This window comes from Cylas formicarius, unplaced genomic scaffold (genome assembly GCF_029955315.1).
Source record: "Cylas formicarius isolate icCylForm1 unplaced genomic scaffold, icCylForm1.1 PGA_scaffold_8__14_contigs__length_24414737, whole genome shotgun sequence".
Taxonomy (NCBI): Eukaryota; Metazoa; Arthropoda; class Insecta; order Coleoptera; family Brentidae; genus Cylas; species Cylas formicarius.
The window spans coordinates 2,838,285-2,864,538 of record NW_026844361.1 but is presented as its reverse complement, the minus strand read 5'-3'; the positions used below and the strand labels follow the sequence as shown (position 1 = coordinate 2,864,538).

The window sequence follows — 26,254 nt, the reverse complement described above, 5'->3', positions numbered from 1 at the left end:
ATATATATATATATATATATATATATATATATATATATATATATATATATATATATATATATATATATATATATATATATATATATATATATATATATATATATATATATATATATATATATATATATATATATATATATATATATATATATATATATAGAGTATATATATATAGAGTATATTTTATTTAAAAATTACCCATAAATGCATCGTTTCCAAGTTTCCAAGTGTTGTTTTTTTTTCAAATAATGTTTTTTATATTAATTGAAATCTGTTCTCACGGATTTGTTTCAAATTAGGTAGCGTTGTTGATAGCGATAAAGGGCTGATTTGACCCTAACTCAGTAAAAATTAAAAAATGGGCCAATTTTAGAAAATTTAGTGATAAAAATGTACGCCACTGACTTTAATTTAATTTCCATACTTCTCTAGAGATGGAACGACTAAAACTCCTACTTTTTCTTCTCTTGAATTTTTCTAATCTTGCTCCGTTTACAAGATAACAAAATAAAAACTATTTTATTGCATGCCCCATTTATCATAAAAATATTTTTCAACATTCCAAATATTTGCGAAAAATTCGATGCGATAAACTCATTTATTTACGAAAGCACTGTACAGGGTATTTAAAATAGAAACGGCAATATTTCCGTATCTTCTTTATACCCTGTATATTAGGGTGCTTCAAAAAAAAATATTTTTTTTAGCTCATACCCTCTCAAATTTTCTTTTTGATATAAAAAAAATCCTCACCAAAGATGAACCCTGTAGCTCAACCCTAAAGGGTCGCTATTTTTATTTTAGTTTCCCATTTAAATAACATGTAAAAAGAAAATTGTTTTTTAATTTCAGTGAAAAAAGAATTTTTCCGATGTTAATTAAATGGGAAACTGAAATAAAAATAGCGACCCCTTAGAGTTGAGCTACAGGGCTCATCTTTGGTGAGGATTTTTTTTTATATCAAAAAGAAACATTTGAGAAGGTAAGAGCTAAACAGAAATAAAAAAAATTTTTGAAGCACCCTACTTTATATAAATATATAATGAATACAATAAAGTTACTGATGCGGGTCCCGTCGCGTAGAGAAGAGCTTGGCAATAAACACACTGCAAATAAGCAACAAAAAGATGCAGAAGTGATAACTATGCGTTATGGAGGATAATAATATGGAGGATGAAAAAATGAAATGGAGGAAAAGGAAATAAAAACATATTTAAAGCAATTGAGAGATGATATTGCAGAATATAAGGAATAGGCGAGAGAACTAAGAAAAGGTAATCATAAGCTGCAGAAGGAGTATTGAAGAAGTTGAAAGAGAAAATTAAGAAATTATAAAGAATCTAATATACAAAAAGGGTTATATCGCATTGATAGAAACGAACAAAAAAGAAAAGAACGTTATACTAACTGAACTATCTGAACTGAACTAACCAGTCTGAAAATAGTGTTTTGAAAGAAACAATGAAAAAATTTTTGATAAGAAAATGCGTGCCTAACAGAAGTTAACACAAAACAAAGTATAAAATAGAAAGTATAAAAAATAAAAGTAAGCTAAAATAAACACGGACCGATCGAATCTTTATTAATGATGACACCTGACACCGGAAATCGAAATTAGAAAAAAGATTAAAGCAAAAGGAAGGAAGGTAGAAAATAGTATAAGATCAAATAAAAAACTGGTAGAGGTAGGAAATAAAGTTGAAAAACCTGGTAAAGGTAGGACAAGACAAGAAGAAAAACGGACTAAAACTAGACAGGGAACCTAACAATGACAGGGAAGAGATGAAGATAAAGGTTCATATGAAGAGGGGAAATTAAAACCTCTGGCGCGGAAAAAATTCCTTGTAGCTGCTCTCCAGAAAAAGACACAATTGTGACAAGAAACTATAAAAGATTATCTGAACAGTGGTGGCCAAAATAGAATACTGTGATGTGGATTCATAATAAGTAAAGAATTTAAACATGTTCAACCCACTCGCCGACAGGTTCTACCACATTGAGACAGAAGGGAGGTATTTAAAAATTACCCTGATTAGCATCCAAGCATCATCAGAAGAAAAGGAGATAAATACAAAGGAAGACATTTATAGCGAATTACATAGAGCATATGAAGGTGTACCTAACTATGGCTTTACCAGAGATAGGCAAGGAATAGCGGCAAATGATCCACGTTCTACTAGAAAAAAATGACGCAAGAGCAATCAGAAACACAAGAAAGTAAGGAGACCCCGATGTGGACTACGATCCCTTAATGGTGGAAGTTGCAATGAAATTATTCGAACCGCAAAAAACAAAAAATAAAAGAGGCAAAACGGAGAGGACAATACGACCAACAATTAATGAGGAACAAAGAATCTGTAGAAAAAATATAAGCGGAGAGCTAGATAGCATGAGCCAACTGGAAGATATTGAGGAAAGATGGAGAAATATACGAAAAGCATGCAACACAAGGCAACAAAAGGGTTCGGCATATACGAAACAAAGAAGAACGACCAAAGCACTACTAAGAAGGAAAAACACAAATTTTATGAAAACACACCAAGGAATACAAAAGATAACTATAAAAATAACAGAGTAAGGAACCTATATAAAAGGAATAAGACAACAAAAACCTATATATGCTATGCCTAGCTTTTGACTGAGTATTATTGTTCAAAGAACTAAGCAAGAACTCATAAAAATATTAAAATATTGGAAGACAAAGCAGCATTATTTGCTTAAATGAAACCAATACCTGACAATTGTAACAGACAGAAATAAAACCTACAGATTCGAGGAACTACAAAATATACTACCTGGAAACGGAGTTTACTAGAAACTCGGATATGACAGTGTAAATATGAAGCATACTGATCGCAGGAAACCGTAGTATTTATGCATTGAATAAATTACTAAAGTGTAAAGTTATATCCAGGAAAATTAAAGTGAGACTATACAGAACAGTCATAAGACATATTGAAGTGAAGTATGAACACTAAAGAAAGCAGAACCAGACAGATTCGCAGAATGGTAGGGAAAAGTACTAGAGAAGGTTTACAGCGAAAAGAAAGAGGGTTAAATTTAGACGAGAGGGGAAAACAGGAATTAAAAGATATTTATAACGAACCAGATATTTTATACGAGGGAAAAGTGCAGAGAAGCAGGGAATACCAAAAACAAGACGGAAAGCAGATGCAGATGGCAACCGAGACGAAACTGTAGGAAAAAATGACCACAAAGCCATGAACCTACTTGGTCTTCAGCGCAGATTTCATATTATTACTTCAAAACCGTGTATTTGTGAAAGCACTATACACTGTATTATAAGAACAGCATGAAACAGAGATTCTACGAAGTATTTTAAAAAATTTCATTAAAAAATTAAAAGAAAATTTTTAAAAAATAATTCAAAAAAACAAAATTTTTAACCCAAATTTACGACCTAAGCAGCGTTCATTTTTACCGCAGCCGTTAGAAGGAAACCGTTTATTTGTGAAAGCACTATACACGGTATTTAAAAAAAAAGTGTAAAAGTTATTTATTCATAAATTAAAATTAAATTTTTAAAATTAAAGATCAAAAACCATTATTTTTACTATTGATAATGTAAATTTACTACTGGGAGTAGCACCCCTTTCTATTGGAGTTCTTAAATGGAAATCACACACCGTATTTTATAAGAAAGCGCGTCAATTATCAATGTTCGTCGAAACATCTCAAAATGATCATCAGGTTTATGCAACTACCTTCCAACGGCAACGATATACTCGTTAAGCGATACAATGAAACAGAGAATTGGATTCCGAGATAAAACTATTGGGTAAATATTGACGGGATTAGAAAAAAAATCTTCGAAAGGTTTTTCCCAATCGTTGAAATCTAATGTTTACCCGCGTTTGCGTAAACAAGGGAATTTGCCCTTGTTCCGGATAACATTGAAAAATCACTTGCCCAGTCTAGCCGACAAACGTTGCATCAGCAAACCCAGGACCGTGGCCGATAGCAGTAACCACAGCAGACGGTACTCCACTATGGTACCGCACTGGAGATCGCTCTCGATATTGCCGGGATCCAGGAACGCGATTGACATGAGGAACCCGGGACCCGCGAACGCCCATAGCTTTTTGAAGCTGAACCCGGACTGCAAAAATACATTTTTGAACGGCTTTTTTTTTTTGTTACTTTCGGACCAAAATTTGGTGTAAGTTCAACACGACCTCAAAAATAAGATGGTGAAACGTAAACTGTAAACAATCGATGGATGAGTCATCATGAAAAGTGCAGGTGTCTATAGCGTTATATAGTACGAGGGCAACGCCAAAATTTCCCGGCCTGAATATGAAAGAAACAAAATAGAGTAACAATTTTTTATCATTTTTCAATACAATCTCCCTTAACTTAACTTATTACATCTCTTTATTAACAACTTTAAAAAAAATCTTTTTGTTTGTCTGCAAAATGAGCTAAAACAGCCTCTTTTAACTCAACTTCATCGTTAAACCGCCGTCCACGTAAATCCTTTTTCAAATACACAAACAAATAATAGTCGCTGGGGGCCATATCTGGACTATAAGGAAGATGATCTATGTGTTGGAACCCACGCTCTAAAATGGCAGTTTGTGCAACACCAGCAGTATGGACAGGTGCATTATCGTGCAAAAGACGCACGCCTCTGGTCAGTTTTCCTCGACGTTTTACACGCATGCAGTCTCGCAATTTATGTAATAATGTTGAGTAGTATTTATCCTTAACAATGGTATTAGTTTCTTTAAAATCTATCAAAAGAATTCCTTCATAATCCCAAAAGATCGTGACGATCAACTTTTTTGTTGACTGGCAGACTCTGAATTTTCTTGGAGGTGCTACACCCTTACGACGCCACTCCATTCATTCTTTTTTCAATAGAGGGTCATAATAGAGAACCATAGTTTTATATCCAGTCACAACAGTTTCTATCACAGGCTTCGGTTCCGACCCGCAGAGTTCCACAAAAGACCGCGCACACTCGACACTGCGTTATTTTTGAATAGCCGAAAGGTTTTTAGGAGCCCATCTTGGACTCACCTTATGCATACCTAAATGATCATGCAGCATTCGACGAACACTTGTATCAGAAAGCTTAGTAATTTCTGAGATTTCCTTGACCTTTACACGTCGATCACTCAATACCACCTCTTCCACAATCGCAACAATATTTTCCGTTATGACCTCCACTGGTCGACCAGTTCTTGAATCATCTTCAAGGAACTCCTGTCCCATTCGAAAACGTTATATCCATTCTTTCACTACAGAATGCGAAGGAGAACTTTGGCCGTACACACCACCCAGCCTTTCTTTAATAATTTTAGGTGCTAACCCTTCTTTTGTCAAAAACTTTATGACTGCTCTATACTCAGTTTGCGTTATTTGCGGACACGTCTTGTTTAAAATGCTACCAATAAAAAACTATTTGACGCAAGACTTCAATTTTTTTTCGCAGCCTACCAAGATATATATTTAAAAGAAGACAAAGTTTTATCGTGATACTGGAGCTGCATCTATGTCAGGCACGGAAATTTTGGCACTAACCTCGTATACCGAGTGAATATTGGTTCCCCCGTACATTTTATAGCAAAGTTATAATATAACTCTTCGAAGGTGTCGGTGTGATTAACTTATGTGCCGAGTTTGAATAAATTTTAATATGCCAATCCTCAGTTATTGAATTAAATAATGAAAAAAAAAAGAAAATTTTTATAGTTTAGTTTATAGTAATAATAAATCAAACAACAGTAAAATACATTTTGACAATGTTAGCACGAAAATTCGTGACTAACAATATTTTTATTTGTGATTGTTATATGTTATTAAACGCGTTTTCATTAGAGCCAAATGTAAGTAATCATAATTAAAAGGTATTATTATCTAATTCAAGTCCAACAGCACCGTAATAAATAACTGCAAACGATAGAGATTTTACTGCATTTGGAGGAAGAATGTGGGTGTAGCAGGGTCACTATATTATCTAATAGCTGTATGGTTTGTTCTAACTAAAACATAAAGACGAGCCTTACCGAAATAGTTTTCGGATAAGTGTAGGGAAATTTAGAAACCAGATACTCAGGTGGGCTAGCAATTAAAAACTTTCTCATCTTATGGCGTGTGAGCTTTATGTTGAATCTCATGAAATTGAAAGACTATTGAAGCAACAAGAGAAGTACTGACATCTAAGTTAAAAACACTCCGTTTGATCAAAGCAGTTTTTATTTATTAATTTGATTTATTTATTCAGCGCAAATCATACAGTTTCTGCTGAAGCTGCAAGACCCTCAGTTTAATCCGAATGTAGTTACAGAGAAATGAAGAAAAAAATTTTTACCACCTGAAGGAATTTTAAGACAATTTTTACCTATTATACATATTTATACTATACTTTTTGTAAAACTTCTGGATGCCTCCTGCCTCGGTTTTTGTTGAGTCGAACTAGCAAACGTTTCACTAATCATCCTGTTGGCTTCTTCAGAACTTGACTGAAACTGGCTCGCCTTTTACTCTGTACCTGCTTTAATATTGTTTGAGGGGGGGCGGGGCTAATTAGACCGGAGTCGCATTAAGATTGTTAGGTTGCTTATAGATTTCTATAGACTCTCGCATTTTTCGTTGGTAGCAGAATTGATTATATATAATTTTAGTTTTATCGAATAAAATTTTGGGTCCGGTTTCGTGATTGTATTCTGCTGTAAACTCCTGGCATTTCAAATGGAATTTTATCTTTGACGGATCGAAGATGTTGAGAGATTTTTGGGCATGTAGTAAACCTGATTTTGATGTTATATTTCTCTAGAACTCTTGATATGTGGTCAGTGAAGTTTTGAATGTAAGGAAGGACAACAGTGGCAAGTGTGGGATTGCTTTCGGTTTCATTGGTATTGTTGTGTTGTGGTGAAGTGTATTTTGTGATTGAACGCTTAATATTTTTAATTTGGAAAATATTAGAGAGAAGAGCATAGACAAGATTTTTTAATTCTGAATGACTCTGGCTGCGATAGTTTTACGGCTCTGTAAATAAGAGAGTTGATAACCGAAAATTTTTGTGCGGTCTGTGTGCGTAGGTTTTCTGTAAACATAATGACCCAATGTTAGGTCTGATTTTCAATTGATAAGAGTATATAAGAATGGAGGTTGTTATTAGTTTCTATTTCAATGGTAAAACGTATGTTAGTGTATATAGAGTTTAAATGTCTAAGAAAAGCTACCAGGGGTTCCTAACCACGAAGCCAAATAACCGTTATAAGAAAATATTTTCCAGACAAGAATTTTTCAATTAGTAAAGAAGGATTCTACTTCGAAACTAGCAAGAATATCTTGTGCATCTAATGTAATAATTTTTATTTGTTCAATAATGTGAAAGAAATTAAGTATGAAACTGTCAGTTTTGCCTGTAAACGGTTTTACAAAGGAAGCTAGATATTTTGCTAGAGAATATGTTGGAGAACCAATGGTGCTGACAAAAGGTCCAACGCGTAATCCTGGTTTGTGAATCTTCTCGACTCTCGACTCAACGAAAACCGACGAAGGAGGAATCCAGAAACTTTATAAAAAGTATTACAGTAGCCTGTGGAAGTTTCTTTGAAAAATATTTGTACTATATTTTAAACATTAAAATAATATAAGGCAATTGAAATGTTATCCTTTTTGATGTTATGAACGCCATGCAACCAGGATGATGATTCATACTTTAGTGTTTCACGGCCTTGTGGTTTAGTAGGTATTGGTAAATCGCCTTTAAATTGGCTTCCATAGGAACGAAATAAATAGATTCTAATATTTTTACATGTTGCCGGATGAGTTTAAACACGACAATTAGTTTTCTAAAATTAATGAATACAAATTCCTGGAAAATGAAAGTTTAGTTGATGAAATTGTTTAAGCAGCTGCCGAAACAATGTGCAACTTATTAATTTTAATTCTGGGACATGATACGAACAAATATACGGAATTTTTTAAAAGTGATGCCTGAAAAAGACAATCGTGAAGATATTTTATGGGCATATTTATTTAAAAAATCGGAAAAAGGCGAAGTACGTGTTCATTGTCATATAGTGTGAATTAACTTTCATGAATGAAAAATCCGTAGGATGCAAAGTAAACACTTATATTATGTATACTATTATATTAAAGGCATAACAGACAAACAATGCTTTTGGTTAACATTTTAAATGCCGAAATAAATAGTGCAAAGCCATTCATAATTAATGAAGAAAAGGAACTGAATCTATGTATATGTATAAATGCCCAGAATGGCAAAACCTGATATTCAACATTTACCAGCCAGTTTTCTATCTTTGTCTATTACGCCCCGGCGTCCTAAACTCGATAGAGATAGCACCAATTACCGGATGATTTCAGAAGTTCCCACTACAAAACAATGTAATATTTTCGAAAAACCGCTGCCGAAACTCGAAGGGTCGTCTTTAATTATTATGGATAATGCACGACATCATTCTAGGCATAGCGAAAATGTACCAAATGCATCAATAAGAAAAGAAGAAGTCATTAATTAGATGCGCAGTAAGCACATTATTAATTAATTATTAAAAATTTCAGAAATTGCAAAACAAACTTAACGTGTGTTACAGACGAAATATTTGCTGAAAGTTTTAAGATTGCCTCCTTACCATTGTATATTCAATGCAATAGAATTGGTGTTGACTTAGTGCAAAATATTTTATAATTAAAATATTGTAAGTGAGGCAAGGCGCGATGATACTGCAGTAGTTATCTGTTTGGAATAAAAGAATATTGGAAAAAAGCGAATACACTTGATACAACGGTAGCAAAACTTATTAGTGACGGCTGTCTTGCATTCATCAAATAGACATTTACGGCCAAACAACATCTATTGAAGTTTAAGTGGAATCAAGATGAACAATATTTTTTATTCTGTCTGGCATTTTATTGCCGACTATGCCATCACAAATCCCATCGACTATAGAAAGTATATGGGCTTACGCTAGTAGATGTATAGTGCCGATATAAGCAACAGAAACCGTACATAACCTCAATTTCCTAACCCCCCCGCAGCGGGGGCCCCCCGCGCGTGGCGTCCTAGTGTCCCCCCTGTCTACCAGAGTGCGCTCCGCCCCCCACCCAGCTTGTGTAGCGTCCTGTTTTGCCCCGGTTCCGCCCGTCGCTGCTAGATGTCGCCAGCTTGTGTAGCGTCCTGTTTTGCCCCGGTTCCGCCCGTCGCTGCTAGATGTCGCGCGCTCCGACCGTCGTAGGCCCCCCCGGTAGAGGGCGGTGACGGTGCGGCGCGGTGACGCGGTGGATCGGGAGGATAATTAAATAAACTTGAATTTTAATACATTTTATTTTATTTATAAAATTGGTCTGGCGAGGAGTTTCTTCTTCTTTTTATGTCGATTCAGTCGACCATCCCATTGTTCCTGTTCCTTGCGTTGTTCTTCTTCCCGTTCCCGGAGGAAATCTAAATACGAAGTGCACTCCTCGCCGTCCCACTCCGTCGACCACCCACCCGGGTACTCCTGCTGCTCCTTTGTTTCTTTTGATCCACCGGGTTGCTCCTGCTGCTGGTGATGTTCCCTTGTCGTTTCATGTCGTACCGGGAATTCTAACCCCCGGTACTCTTTGTGTGATTTGAATATGTGACGCCCTAAGCGATGCGCCAACATAATATGCGACTTGTCATACGGACAAACCGCGATTTTTTCTAGAACAAAACAAAGTATGATATGTAGCGTTTCCTATAAAACACACATTTTTTTTTTTAAACAAAACTTCCAAAAAGGGGGGTTATCAAATAATTTTAAAAATTGTTTTTTAAGTTATACGCGCATACCAAAATTCACGTTTCAATTCACTGTCATTTAAATGTACGTGTATTATTGTCAAAAGGGCAAACTGTAATTTTTTAGTACAAAAAATAAACAAAAATATGTATATATTTCGCGTTTTCCCCATAAAACGCACATTTTTGAAACAAAACTTTCAGTAAGTGGGGGTCATCAAATAATTTTTAAAAAATTGTTTATTTTTTAAAAGCCAAAATTCCCTATTCACTGTCATTTAAAAGATATTAAAAACGCTCAATTTAATTCGATTATTATTGTCAAAAAGGCAAACTGCAATTTTTTAGTACAAAAAATAAAACATATTTCGCGTTTTCCCCATAAAACGCACATTTTTGAAACAAATTTAAAAATTGTTTATTTTTTAAAAGCCAAAATTTCCTTTTCCATTCACTGTCATTTAAAAGCTATTAAAAACACTCAATTTAAATCGGTTATTATGCAACGTAAAAAAGATGAGTATCATATTTTAAAACAGGTAGAAACTAACCAAAAAAGTGATAACCCAAACTGAAACCCACAAGAAAAGACGCGCACTGTATAAAGGTAATTAAAATATAAAACTTACCAGTTGTAGGGTCGTAGGGAAATGGACATCGCACTTCTGTATTCATTGCACTGAATATACACATGCACTCCCTTCCATGGTTGAATTAAAAGTCGAAAAGGTCTTCTACCAACAAGTACCAACGCCGATTTGAATAGACGCGATGTTGTCGCCAGACAACCGTGCAGGTAGGAGTCTCAGGGTCAACACGCTTTCACACGGGAACGCAACCGCTTCGGACGTTGGACGAACGTATGTTGCCGCAAAAGATCAAGGCCAACTTGCTTTCATTTTTTACAATCTCCGTATGGGATGTGGAATTTCATAACGCGCCGAGTCTAAATGTCGAGTTGTTTTGCTTGTTGAGAATAATAATTAATTGCCCCCTTTATATTTGCTCCGTGGGATTAACGTAATGGGAAAAATTTGTTGCAACGCATGTGGAGGTGTCTTCGTTTGTTAACTTTTAGAAAGTATTCTCGCACCGTATAAATACATCTCATTTTTCTCTGTTTTGTCAGTAGTTGTTTTTGGTATTATTCGTGCAACGTGGAAGCTAACTTAGTGGTTTGGTGTTCGTACAAAAAAGCAGTAAGTACCTTTTTTATTGTTTTATTTTAATTCTTTAACATTTGTTATTATTTTATAAAGTTCCTAAAGATCATCTTAGTACTCTCAACCCGTAACCGCAAATAGAATAGCAGCAATCTTAAGCGTAAGTTTTTTTTATTTTTTTTATTTTGAGATAAAATAATTAATAATAATTTATAGATGGACTTAAGTCAACTGAATCAAACCTGTCTTGCAGAAGGTGATTTTGAGCAGCCGATTGTCAAACTGCATGAATTGCCGATAGGCGTTCCGTTTAAAATTACTAGAGCCAAAATTGTTAATACAAAATTTGGCAATTCCGTGTTGCTGCAATTAGAAAATTCCGTAGTATTTCTTCCTACTCGCGTGACAGAAGCTTTCCGTCCGAGACTAGAACACTTTGCGTCGGGGCAGTACAAACTGGTCTACGAGGGATCCAAAGATATTGGAAAGCCCAACTCTTTAAAGAAATTCAAAATAATTCAAAATTAATCAACATATTATACAGGGTAAGTCTTATTTACTGTTATATATTTAATAAACCACGATGCGCGTAAAGCAGATCATTCATAGAGCGCAAATCTTAATTTTAACCTTACAAAAATTAAAAAAGCATATTTCCGACAAGTTCACTCTTAGAGATAGTGATGTGTGGCTTAGGAGACTAAGTAAAAATATTGAATCTTGCAACCAAATCGTTTCTAACGAAAAGGATTTATCTATTGGGTTAAAAAGAAAATTACAAACTACAATTCAACATCTGAAAGCTATTAGAAAAATTATTCTTAATTATCAACATAAGCATTTTGGATTGGGATTACAAAGTAGTAGCCGCGAGACAAACACAAATGAAATGGTTGTATGGGAATCGGTAGCGTCGTGTTTCCAGGGAAGAGTTCAGACTGGTGTCATAATTAATTTACTTCATAAAGATTTAATTCAATTTTTAAACGATTCTCGTCCAATATTTCAACAAAAAATTAGTCAAATTTTAAAGAAATTTTTATTGCTGAAAGTAAATACCACATTTTGCGGTGAATTTATTAAGGCAAAAAATGATGTCCAAGGCGAAGTTGATGTTAAATATCTGAGTACCGGAAATGCTGTAGTTGATTTAGGAACAGAATTGAATGATTGGTTTGTTGAAAATGTCCAAGATAAAATTTTAAATCAAATGTCAGAGTTTCAGGAACGTGATTCCGGGTGGGCTTTAAATAATATTATTTATTTAGAGATTAACATTAATAAATTTGAAATGGGTAACGGATCATCCTTCGTTGTGCGACATTGACCAAATTATGTTTATCGAGCGGGCTATACGAGGTGGAATTTCGGTGTGTGTTGGTAGATATGCGGAGGCCAACAATAAATATATGCCCAACTACGATTCATCCAGGGATGATTCCTATATCATGTACTTTGACGTCAATAACCTCTATGGCAAGGCCATGTGCGAGCCTCTTCCTTACGGAGGATTCGACTGGATGTCTCATCAAGAGATTGATTCATTTACTGTCATGAACATTCCAGATGAATCTTCCCAAGGATATATCCTAGAGGTAGACCTGGAATACCCGCAGAAATTACATGACACACATAGAGATTTTCCATTTTGTGCCGAACATCGAGTGCCCCCCAATTCAAAGTTACCAAAACTAATGACTACTTTGTATAATAAAGAAAAATACGTCATACACTATCGCAATTTAAAACAGGCTCTCAAAAACGGTCTCGTACTAAAGAAAATTCACAAAATATTAAAATTTAACCAATCTCGTTGGTTGAAATGTTATATCGATCATAATAATAAATTAAGAACCCAAGCAAAGACAAAATTTGGTATAAATTTATACAAATTGTTTAATAATGCCGCTTACGGTAAAACAATGGAAAACATTCGCAAGCATCGTATTGTTAAATTTGTTAAAGCGTGGGATGGTCGCTACGGTGCGAAAAATTTAATTTCTAGTCCTAGATTTCACAGTAGAACCATACTTGATAACAATTTGTTGCTTATAGAATTAAAAAAATCGGAACTTTGCTTTAATAAGCCACTTTATATTGGAATGTCCATATTGGATTTGTCGAAAACGACCATGTACGAGTTTCATTATAATTACATGCTTCCAAATTTGGGTCCCGAAAAATGTAAAATTCAATACATGGATACGGACAGTTTCATTTATAATATCAAATGTTATGACGCATATGAAAGCGTTATTAAGGCCGATTTAACAAAATTTGACACGTCTGATTATCCTAATGACAATCCCTATAATATACCGCAAATCAACAAAAAGGTTTTGGGGTTGATGAAGGATGAGACTAATGGCACCATCATTAGTCATTATGCGGGGTTAAGGTCGAAAATGTATACTTTCAAAATTTTAACGGGTTCGGTAGTTAAAAAGTCAAAGGGTATTCAGTACAATATTGTAAAAAATAAAATTTCATTTGATGACTACGTAGAATGCTTAACAAATTTTAGGGAAAAGTACGCCACTCAACGAACCATTCGTTCATACACTCACAATGTATTTAGCATCGAACAAACAAAAGTTGCCTTGAGTCCTTTAGACGATAAACGTTATCTTTTGCCGAATTCATATGAAACGCTTCCGTGGGGACATTATAAAGTGCCGTAATTATTTTTTAATATATTTTTTAATATATTTATATTTTACATTAGAAAGCCTTTGTATTATAACAATTTGCGAAAATATTAGGTGTAGTGCTGATTTTTTGCTTGAGTCACCTTTGCCTTGGAAACTAACGATACTAATATTTAAATATTATTCGAAATATAGATGGAAGTACCTTAAACAATTAGCGCTCCAGTCTGATGGCAATTCTTTATTAAATTTAGAATTCATTCTGTTGAATAAGAGATTTGGATCGTCTTACAGAAATAGCATTTTGGCAACTCCAACCATTGATTTTGACGGAGAATCCGCTTACTGTTTATGGGTCAGTTATTACAGGATAAAATATTCGGAAATTTTAGTTTGTAAATCTTGTCACTTTATATTTCAAGTAGTTAAAAAATTTAAAAAGAAAAATTTTAGACTTTTATTGGATCACTATCATTTACAGCTGGATATAAATAATTTGAATGATGTATATCACGATAAACAATTTTGGTGTCAAAGCTGCTTTGAAGAAGTTTTGTTCACTGTAGAAACTGAAGATGAATGTAATTTAATGCTTCACGATGAGAGGAAATATGGAAAAAAGTTACGCTTTTCTGATAGTCCATTGAACTATTAATACTGTAGATAAGACTTTTATGTATTGATTGTATTCCATTGTATTGCAACAAGAATAAACATGTATATCTTTAGACGCTATTTTCTTTTTTACCACCACCACAACACCGCATAATAATTACACAGAAGTTTGTAATTGTATAATTTATTTATTATATACATTATTACTATTTTACAATTTCGTTAAATGCTAAATTATTAAATTGTTCTAGTTTTCTTTTGCACTCTTGAGCTTGCATCCGCGCCACTTGCAAGTCTGTATTAAAAAGCGCAATTTGTGTTTCAATTTCGTTGATATTGCACTCTAATCCCGACAACTGAGACGCCAAGTTTCTTTTTAAATTGAATGCCTCACAAATGACACTTTTTTCTCTACCGTCCGTGAACACTTCGAGCCAATCAGCGGATGACGTTGGAGCTGCAAACGCTTCACTTGTGGTAGTTTTCTTCTTCTTCTTGCGGGATACGACCGACGCACTTTGTTTTCGTTTGGTCGCAGATATTTTGGTTTGTTGCTCTACAGGAACGAAGCTGGACGGGAGCACTTCTGATGAAGGAAATTGCAACTCGAAATTTTCCAATAAATTATACAATTCGTTGGATGTCACAATTTTCTCTTGAGCCATCATATACACGTATTTATGTCAGAACTTCTAAATCGAGACTAAATTTATTTCAAAACGTCTACGTTGTCTACCCACGAATCGTGCGACTTATCCAATCCCAACCAGCGCACGAGAACCATATTGCCTCGTCTGCGCAACACCTTTTCGACGAGATATAAGTCCGGGTTAACTGTCTTCTGCAATTCTTCTTCATAAAATCCGCCCATTATGGGTTTACCCTGCATATCTTGAAGCAAATACGTTACGGGGTTAGTAACCCGTACTTTAACAATTTTAAACAATTCCGTGGTCCAATTCGGTGTATAACCTTTGTTGAAAACGTGCTTGACTTTGCTGATTCTAACGATGTCGCCGACTTTAAGTTTACGAGGACCGAATATTTTTATGCTACTATACGCGGTTTTCAAAATTCTCTTTTCGTTGCTCTTACTCACATCGATGGGTTTCGTACCCGTCGTTCTATGTTTTGTGTTATTGTATTCATCAACGATAGAGGCGAGCACATCGATCCATTTGTACGTCCCGCGTAAAGAAAAATGTCGAAACAATTTCTCTTTGAGGGTACGTATCACCCGTTCGACAATTGAGGCCTTTTTTATGCTATACGTACTATAGTGGTTAATTTTATGCTTATCCACAAGTTTCAGAAACGTGTCGTTGTAAAATTCTTTACCGAGATCCGTTTGCAAGTTTTGAGGGTGCCGTCCGTCCTTGAGAATTTTGGAAAACGCCTTGGCGACTTCGACCCCGGTTTTGGTTTTCAACGGGCGACACCATACATATTTTGAGAAACAGTCTATCACAACCAGCACGAATTTAAAATTTCTGTTTTGTTTGCTGTAGCGATCTAATTGGGCCAGATCCGCTTGCCACAGGTCATCCATCCCTCGTATTATAGTCCGGCGGCGAGCATAATTTCTGCGTGCCGGCTTGTGCAGTTCTCGAACCAGTTGTACCTTCTCTTTATTCATAATGTGTGTTCGGTTGCGATGGAGGATTTAAAACCCTTTGTTTCAATACCTTCATTATATTCTCATTTTCGTTCGTAAGTCGCTCCATTTTGGTTACAATATCATGAAATTGCTGTGACAAAACGGCGACTTTTGTCATGTGCTTTTCCAAATCTTTCTTTGCGCTCATTTCGCTTAGCTTTTGGTGGAAAACTTCGCGAAACTGCATAATTTCATTTTCGAGTGTAGTGCTACTCATTTTCAGTTGTTCTTCAAGACGCGAGAATTTAGTTTTGTCTTCAATTTGTAATCTTTTCGTGTACGCTTCGAGTTTCTGTCCAATAATCTTTCTCAATGCAATTTTTAATAAATTACTTGTCTCATCCACATATTTTTTGTTAGCCACGTCACCGTCATCGCTAGGCGTTTGGACATTGCAAATTTTTAAATTGTTCATATTGACGTTTCCGTCTGGCATATAGTCGAGGGCGCTTCTAATCACAGTATTAGTGAAGGGTCGTCGCAGCGCGCTAGAACGTCCAAACTTGTCCAGACTCATCGTTAAACTAACGTATAAAACCTGATTCTTTTAGCTCTTCAACGATTGAAACTATTTCGTTATCATGAGACGTGTTGCCTGCGTGTTTCGACGCGATTAGTAATTTCAGACGCTCTACGAGTTCATTGACGTCGTCCCAGTATACATATTCAGTAGGAGCGTCATTATAACGCATATTATAACCTTGACCGCTGTACGAGTACGAACGCGACTGAGATTTTATTAAGGGTCGGATGACCTTGGTATATTTTGGTACAGTCGATGCGCCTTTCAAACGTCCGATCGCGTCCCTGTGCACCTGGGTAGCCTCCATTATTTTTTTATATTGTGCCAAATCGTCTTTTGTGTATGCTATGGGATCTTTTAAAAACACCAAATTATACAAGCCGCGGGTACCGGAATATCTCTCGCCGTCTACAATAATATCGCCAGATCCTTGATGAAAATCCAGCGATTTATTGCCGAGAAACCATTTGGATGATATTTTGTCGTAAACGGGTCCGTAAACAATATCGGTGTCGGGCGATTTTACCCATAAATTTTGAATATATGAATGGGAAATTTCTGGATATTGTTCCAGGTATGATTGAAGGGATGCGTTGGCCACGCTCGATGTGTCAAACACATCATCTTCCTCCTCATCGATATTTTGCATCTCAACGCTCTTATTGGGATCCGGCGTTTCCTGAATTTCTTCCATAGGCAAAAATGATACGTTAACCTTATTTTCTGTTTCTTCGTTCGGTTCCTTTTTGTGTTCCCGCTTGACACCTCGACGTTCAGTTTTTATTTCTGCCGGTGACGGTGATAGCTTTATTTTTGCTATACGTTCTAGCGGCTCGCTGACGGGTTTGAAAAGCTTCCGAATTGACGCATCCTCTTCGCTCTTACCCAATTTTAATGTTAAATACTTCTTTCGAATAGATCTAGACAACTCGTTTACTTTTTTTTTTAGCGCCGCGTCGGCGATGTCGGCGGACGTCGCCTTCATGACTGTTTCTATCGACAATTAAATATCGACTTTTATATATTTGTCGAAACCCTTGCGGTAGCGTCCGTTTTTTACGTCGAAATCTTTGACAATTATCAAACAGCCGTACTTTTCTTTCCAGCACTCGGAACAAATTTGTTTAAACGTGTCGTATGAAACGTCGGGTGAGACATGTTCATCATAAACGTGACGTAAATTCATGTCATCCTGTTTAAACAACGCGACAATATTGCAATTGTCACGTATCAATTGCTTGGGTACCTTGGAGTATGTCTGACAGAGATAAATAGCGTCGATGGCCTTGTGTCGGCACATCGAAAAATACTCGCGAATTTTATCTTGCTTGTCGCACGCCACGTCGTCGAAAATAAACAGAGAATTCTCTTTCGCGTCGCTGGGGTCGATTATCGAGTCTCTTTCACTGTAGGGATAATATCCAACTCCTTTGACATTGCTCAATACGCGAGATAACAGTTGATATTTTGGTTGATACAACGACTTTGAGTAGACGTAAACATTTTCGAAACTTGCCCCGTTGGGGTTAAAGAGTAGCGCTAACATGGTGTTGGTTTTGCCGCAACCGCTAGGTCCGCAAAACACCGCCCTAAATGAATTGGGTAGCAGTTGACCGTGTTTGCTTTTGTTAAAGAAACCATCTCCGCAAACCAAATCTAAATTATCGATGGGGAGCTTGAGTTTCTGCTGCACCACCCGCATGACTACAATGTTTATTCGAGACACCTCGTATATATATATATACGACACAAGCAATTTCCTTTAATTAGTATGTTATGCTTCGCGTCCGGAAGTGGTCTCGTTAACACGCTTATTAACAAGTTACCTTTTGAAGTACACATTCCGGGTTACCAGTTTTGCGGTCCCGGTACAAAATTGGAAAAACGCTTGAACCGAGGCGATAGCGGGGTGAATCCTTTGGACGCTGCGTGTAAGGTACACGACATTGCCTATTCGCAAAACAAATCGTTAGACGAACGTCATAAAGCGGATAAAGAATTGGAAACGCGTGCGTGGCAGCGAGTAAAATCTAAAGACGCAAAGTTTGGTGAAAAAGCTGCCGCATTCTTTGTCACCGCGACTATGAAAACTAAACGTAAGCTCGGTATGGGTCAACAACGGCGTCCCTCTGTTTCGTTTCGACAGGGTGTCGTGAAAAAGGTTCGCAATGCATTAAAGAAGAAACAATTGTTTCATATCGATAACCCTAAAATGCTTAGAAGATCGGCACTGGAAGCGCTTCGAGCTGGCAGAGCCGCTGTAAGAAAAGCGGGAGGACGTAAAAAAATTAGGGTACCTAGAATTATACCGTTCGAATCAAAATCGGGCGGTATTTTACCACTTTTACCGTTATTAGGAGCGCTAGGGGCTTTAGGTTCGCTCTCGGGCGGAGCCGCTGCTATCGCTAAAACTGTCATCGATGCGAAAAACGCACGAAAGAAACTCGAAGAGGACAACCGCCATAACCGAGCTATGGAAGAGATTGGAAAAAAGGGATCGGGTCTATTCTTGAAAAAGAGTCCGCGCGGCGGATTCGGTCTTTATCTGAAGAAACAAAAAAACTCCCAATAAAGCTACCCAGAAGGGCTCTATACGACGTCGATTTAATATCTCTGGCGCGCAAATTAAAAATTCCTCACTTCAGGGGTGTTTTTATGCGAGATAGTTTACCCCGTCGAATCAGATCGCAAGAATGCGGAATCGTAAATTTGGATGTTCGTCGAAATAGAGGAACCCACTGGGTAGCATACAAAAAGAGGAAGGGAAACGATGTTGAGTATTTTGACAGTTTCGGTAACCTTAAACCACCCGCGGAACTTGTTAAATATTTCGGCAACAGCGCCAATATCTACTATAATCACGATAGATATCAAAAGTTTACGCAATACAATTGCGGTCATTTGTGTTTGCAATTTCTCTATAAAAAGGACTGAAATCGCGGACCTATAAGCAGTCAACATGTCGATCATATTTACGTTAAAAGGGAACACGTCGACATTATCCATCGACTTTGTCAATCCGCTGCAGTTGGATGAAGATGTAGAGTACGGTTTAGCGCTGATTGGATTCCACTCTTACAACAACATTCCCAACATAGATAAGGGTTCGAATAAATTTTACTACTTCGATGGTAACAATAAAGAAAACGTAATTGAAATTCCGACCGGGTCCTATGAAATTAGCGACATTGAAACCTACATTAACGAACATCTGCCAAAAAATAAGGAAGAGAAGAATACGATCCCAAAGTTAATAGAGGAGATATCAATCAAACCCAACAATAATACGATAAAGTGTGAAATCTACAGCCCCGTATACGGGGTAAACTTTAAACAACACTCGGACAGTATCGGAAAATTATTGGGGTTTTCACAGAAAATTTTGGAGCCCAATATTATGCATTCCTCAGATTTACCCGTGGATATAATAAAAGTGCGAACGATACATGTAGATAGTAACATAACGTCTGGAGCGTTCTACAACGACAGACCTTCGCACACAATTTACGAGTTTGCCTTGTCCGTCGATCCGGGGTACGCCATCGACGAAACTCCTAAATATCTAACGTACTTGCCAGTAAACAAACGACAAATCTACAACATTACCCTACAGGTTCTGGATCAAAATTTTGAGTTGGTTAATTTCCGAGGTGAAGAAATCATCATTAGATTGGAACTTAAAAAATTAACGTAATGTTGATTTTCAACTCAATCGGAGACGCTGGTGAATATAAAAAAGCGAACATCCAAACGGTAGGGTTAGTAACAAAACCGAGGCGTATCCGTAAAGGTCGTCTTACATTGAGCAACAAACAATTTCTCCGATCACTGGGCTACGATGTTATCGAATCAAATATTCGACATACACAGAAAGCCAAAATTTGATGAATCTATCCAGCGCGTGGAGACCCGCACCTATCATCCCTTTGTGAAATCTTTTTTGAACAACGACACCATTGAGATCACGATCAATCAAGGAGATGCCTGGCTGCTTATGTACGACGCTGCTATTTGCATTAAGGGATCGCTGAAACGTCTCACGGGAACCGACCAAGTGCAATTTGTAAACAATGCAGGAGCATTTTTTTTTGAAACTATATCGTACGAGCTGAATGGGAAAGAAGTGGATAGCGTGCGTGATCCGGGTATAGTTAGTACGATTAGAGGTTATCTATGTTACTCGAAAGATGACTCATCGCATCTAGATATTTCCGGCTGGAATTTCCCTGAAAATGCGATTCACGATACAGAAAATGGACATTTTAGCATGCGAATCCCGTTACGACACTTTTTAAACATATTTAATGATTATAATATGATAACTTGTGGAAAACAAACCATAAGATTGGTAAGAGCCAGACATGACAAAAATTGTATGATAATTAAACCAATGGGCGGTGTTGCGGCCAGTGCAATTAAAACAACGGCGGAATTAAAAATTGATAGTGTCGATCTTAGGGTCAAGCACATATTTCCAAACGACGAAATCAAATTGGCTCTGCTGAAATCGATTAGATTAGATCAACCCATATTGATACCCTATAGACGATGGGAACTTCATGAATATCCTGCCCTAACCGCGGGCTCTACCAAAGAAATTTGGTCTGTCAAGACGTGCGCGGCTATCGAAAGCCCCCGATACGTAATAGTCGCTTTTCAAACAAATCGCAAAGACAACGAAGCGAAAAATGCGACGCTTTTCGATCACGTCGACGTAACGGATATAAGATTAACACTAAACGGAGAATATTACCCTCACGAACGTTTACGATTAGATTTTGAAAAGAATGACTTCGTGGAAGCGCATCACAATTACACGGATTTCTACCCCAGTTATAAGGGATGTGAGGAAAAAACTGCGTTGCTTGACTATATGGCTTTCAAAAACTGCGCGATTTTCGTCATTGACTGTTCTCGAAGAAACGACAGTGTAAAATCCAGCACTGTCGACGTAAAGTTAGACATCGAAGCAAAAAAGGGATTTCCCGCGAATACACGTGCCTATTGCATCATCATTCACGATTGTATCGTGGAACAACTACCGCTCAGCGAGATTGTTCGAAATCTAACATAAATACCGCCGGAGGAACCTAATCTTAACCAGTCATATTAAAAATGCGCATCGTTGCGGTAGATATTCAAGGCTTCCAGTTAGAAGATGGATTTGTCGTTAAAGAAATGGCTGTCTACAATGGATGTCAAATTAGTCATTACGTTTTGAAACCGCCGCGTGAATATTGCACGTTGACCGGTGCAGAAAAAAGGACGGTACGCTGGCTCGAACAATATCATCACGGTCTCAAATACAGTTCTGGTTTTGTTCAATATTCCGACATTGATACGTTGATCGGACTACTGATAGAAAATGCTGACTTGATATACGTGAGAGGAAGATCAAAAATGGAATTTTTAATGTCGAAAATGGATCAGGAGGATGTCGCATGCAGAGTCATTAACGTGGAGAAATTCGATGATGATAATTGGTTGAATCCGCCGAAATTTCAACCGGATCACGCCCATTGCATGTTTCACTCCGGAGGAAGACTGCGCATGTGCGCGTTGAGAAATTCTGCCCTTTTATATAATTGGTTGTATTCAAGGATCCCTGTATGAAATAAAACTTTCTTTATTTAAATAAGACTTTTTATTTCAATCCAAAAAAATTAATAATACATTTACACGTAAAAATAAAGCACGCTAATGCTATGATATGAATACAAACTGCGAAACTGTAATCTATTGAAGTATAATTCTTTTTTCGTTCCATTTCTCGAGTAATATTCTGCGTCATCTCACGCAAAATAGCGACTAAAAGCGTTTGGTTCATCACTTCTCTTTGTTATTTTACCTATAAAAGATTAGCTAGGAACCGAATACATTTTAGTATTTTACTGACCTTGAACGAGATGAGAGTCTTGTTGCTATGCTACGCTGTCTTTACTACCTGTTCGGACGTGTCGACGATAGTCGCCGCGCTGCCCGAGGAAGGTGTGATTGAATATTTACAAAAATTCGGATTCCTTTCACCTAACGACAACGAATCTTTAACGCAGATCAATGCGTCGAGTTTGCAACGTGCCCTAATGGATTTTCAGGATTTCTATAATTTACCGGTGGATGGTACTCTTAATAACGAAACCGTCGAACTAATAAATAAACCCCGATGTGGTGTAATAGAAAATGCCTTCACGACTGTTTCGCGATGGCAGAAAACGGATTTAAATTGGTATATTCAAGTACCGCCCAGTCACTATCAAGAGTTAAAAGTGCTGGCAACCGAGGTTTTTAAAATATGGAGTGATGAATCAAATTTAAATTTTTTCTTAAATTATTCAGAGCCGGATATAATGATTTTGATGTCTGACAAATATACTACCCACAGACAAAGCATAAGATGTAAAGGGAACGAATCCTGTCCTTTTGCTTTTGACGGAAGGGGTAACATATTAGGACATGCATTTTTTCCAAATCAACAACAAGAGTGCGTGGAAGTTCATTTGGATAAATCCGAAGATTGGTACTACGGTTTAGAAGTGCCTGCGCCCGGAGGAAAAACGAGCTTGTTTACTGTGTTGTTCCACGAAATTGGACATACGTTGGGTTTGGCGCACAGTAACGATCGCAATGCCATTATGTACCCTTGGTATAGCTTAAATTCTAAGACATTGTCATACGACGATGTTGCAGGTCTTCAACGTTTATATGGTAAAAAAACCACAACCACCGTCCGCGTAACAACTCCGACCACAACAACATCAACTACCACTACTACCACAACTACGAAACCTCCGATAGGGAAAAACGAAACAAAAGTACCAGATTTGTGTCACGTAAATCCATCCATATTTTTGGTTACGTCTAACCATCATATGTATCTATTTTACGACAAATGGGTTTGGATAATAAGATTAGGTGATAAAGTCTACATGGAACCTAAAATGATATCAGATTATGTCCCTATTTACGCTCCTATTTCGCATATCTACCAGAGACCCAACGGACAACTTTTGGTAGTCACCGGTGATTCGTTTTATTTACTTCACTTCCCGAGTTTCACGGTAGTGGGCGACCGACAAAGCGTCCAGCGACTGGGTGTGCCTGCGGGTAAAACAGTGAACGCTATTTTTAATACGTATGGCGGTCGAACGTATATATTTTACGGTAAACGCTACTATGCAGAAATAGACGAGTGTTCTTTGAGTGCGAGTGAACACGGTTTTACTACGGAACTGTTTCCGGGTCTGCCCGACGATTTGTCGGGCGCGTTTCGATACACCAACGGACATTTGTATTTTTTCAAAGAGAAAACGTATTACGAATACAACGAATTTTTGAATAAATTAACGAGAGTCGGTGAAATAGACTTGAGTCTTGTCGCAATTAATTGTCCCACAGAGAGTGTCTTTAAACAAATTAGGGATTTGTTAAGAAAGTTATCGATCTTTCACAACAATGAATAAGAAGTTAGTTTTCTTCGACGATTTTAGAAGCTTGGATACCGATCAACTTGAATTGATTCCTGTGCAACATTTCTTGGAGCATGTGAGACCGCACGATTTGTTAAATATGTGGCATAAGTTACCAGTACGACATCGCAACAATTTTGAATTGCAAACTCATTTGCCCTGCTTTGTTCACTATAACAGACCGGACAGCAAAATGCATATCGACGGCCCGGCACCTCCCCAGAATAAATGTCATTATTGTTTGAGTGTTATAAAAGCAGTTACCGAGATCTAGGATAGATTCATTCGGGCTAGAAACATGGTTTTGTTAAGTGCTCACTTTGTTTTGTTGTCGGCTGTGGTACAAAACGTTTTCTATATACATAAACCTAAGGATGTGATTGAAGCGTTCGTTTGTTTCAAAAATCGGTGCATTTGGCCCGATACGTGGACGCGTATGCAACTCGCTCAGGTCAACGGAATCGACAAGCTACAAACTTTTAGCGTGACATTGTCGAATAACACTACCGCAGATAAGCCGTATTTAAATTACAAGGTACGTTTCGTTTTCGCGAACCGGAGCTACGAAGACCACGGCGAATGGCAAACGATCGCTATCAAGAATTCCAATAACACCAGCGGCGGCGTTAACGACATTTGCGGTAACGAATACAACATCTCGGCAGATCGAAAAACTATTTTAATCCCGCTATATGTAACTACGTGCGCTTGTTTGCTTCTTTTGGCAAAATGCTTATTCAAATTGACTAAATGTAAATATCTCTCTTAATTACACCGATAGTGGGGGGTTGTTGATATATAAGTACATTTGAATTTGATACCGAAGTCAGTCTGTTTGTCACAATGTGTAACAAAGTGGTCACTATCGATGAAAACACGATTTTCGAAATAAAGAATTCAGGTGTCCGTTTCATCTTCAAGAACAAGCACATAGATTTTCAAGTCCAGGATTTTTGGGATTTTTTGTTCTTTCTGGAGGACGAGGTGGGAGAAATCATGTTCTGGAACGACATAACAGTCTACATCGGGAGCAGTATCGAGGTGACCTATTCGAACGAAGAAGAGAGCTGTGAGTTGATACTGAAACAGGATCATGGCGACGAAATTATCCTCGACCGCGATGAAGTAGAAAATCTCATGGACCAGAAACACCGCTTGTACGAAGCATTACGTTGTCTACATATGAGCTAATAAATATTTACTATTGTATCTATAGTTTTTCTTTTATTAAACCGTGATTATTGAGACACTCTGTATAAGTCACTCGACTTGTTTACCGACGACCCGATCCACCGCGTCACCGCGCCACACCGTCTCCGCGCCGCACCGTCACCGCCCTCTACCGGGGGGGCCTACGACGGTCGGAGCGCGCGACATCTAGCAGCGACGGGCGGAACCGGGGCAAAACAGGACGCTACACAAGCGCGCGACATCTAGCAGCGACGGGCGGAACCGGGGCAAAACAGGACGCTACACAAGCTGGGTGGGGGGCGGAGCGCACTCTGGTAGACAGGGGGGACACTAGGACGCCACGCGCGGGGGGCCCCCGCTGCGGGGGGGTTAGGAAATTGAGGTTATGTACGGTTTCTGTTGCTTATATCGGCACTATACATCTACTTACGCTCCCCTTGCTTCCACGTCTCTTTATTCGTAACAATAAATGAGAATGTAGTCAACAAACTGTAGGCGTACATACAGTAGATAAAGCTACTTTCAAAAAAAATTAACAAACCCAAAGAAATACACGCATATACTGGTAAAATTCAAAAAGTAGGCAGTTCAAACTCGTTATAATTTAAGCAGGTCCAAAAATCTCACATCAACAAATAATTTTCAAATGCCTTGCTTATATCATTCGTCGATGGTACAACACTGAACGGGTTAAAAAAAGTCCCAAAAGCACCTTTACTGGGATCGCAGGCTTCCAGGATTTGTTTAGTGTTACCTTTTCTGTAAGGGGGATGTGGATCTTCTCCTCCATGTAATCGATCTTTTGGATTTTCTCGGGTGTATCCGCCATTTCGGGAGCGGCTTTTTCACTTGGTCACTTGTGTCTCGGTTCACAATAGCAGCGAAAATAAGAACCGCAGATTAAATACCATCGCGCGTATTATCAACAATAATAGCAAACAATGTCGTTGAAACTATTTTGCAATAACGATTCGTTTCAAAGTACAGGGTGTTTTTCGATTGACGCATTTAATAGTATCTACCTTAGATGATCATCAATGCCCTATATGGGTTGTTATAGGTGTATGGTCTCTTCATAGATATAAGAAAGTGACCAATGAACAGACCATACCCATATAGTTACCAGATATACAGGGTGCCCCACAACAAGACTGCAATAGCTTTGGAGTGTGTTGTTGGAGAGATTTCAAGTTAAAAATGTCAAATGAACATACACCAGGAAAAT

General features: G+C 37.4%; 2 protein-coding genes across 2 annotated transcripts in view; both read right to left on the bottom strand.

Moving 5' to 3' along the window:
- LOC132706805 (protein Malvolio-like) overlaps nucleotides 1-25,911 on the bottom strand; it is a 47,749-nt gene extending 21,838 nt beyond the window's left edge. Inside the window, exons 1-2 of the mRNA XM_060678352.1 lie at nucleotides 25,784-25,911; nucleotides 3,931-4,120 (exon numbers count right to left, since the gene is read on the bottom strand). Coding sequence (XP_060534335.1) covers nucleotides 3,931-4,120; nucleotides 25,784-25,858 — 265 coding nt within the window. The 5' untranslated portion in view covers nucleotides 25,859-25,911. The remainder of the gene's footprint in view (nucleotides 1-3,930; nucleotides 4,121-25,783) is intronic.
- LOC132706720 (uncharacterized) lies at nucleotides 9,059-10,448 on the bottom strand. The gene is made up of 2 exons (XM_060678206.1): nucleotides 10,396-10,448; nucleotides 9,059-9,688 (listed from the first exon to the last, which is right to left on the bottom strand). Exons 1-2 carry the CDS (start codon nucleotides 10,439-10,441, stop codon nucleotides 9,336-9,338), a joined length of 399 nt encoding a protein of 132 aa, XP_060534189.1. The 5' UTR covers nucleotides 10,442-10,448; the 3' UTR covers nucleotides 9,059-9,335.
- Nucleotides 25,912-26,254: the final 343 nt, after the last annotated feature.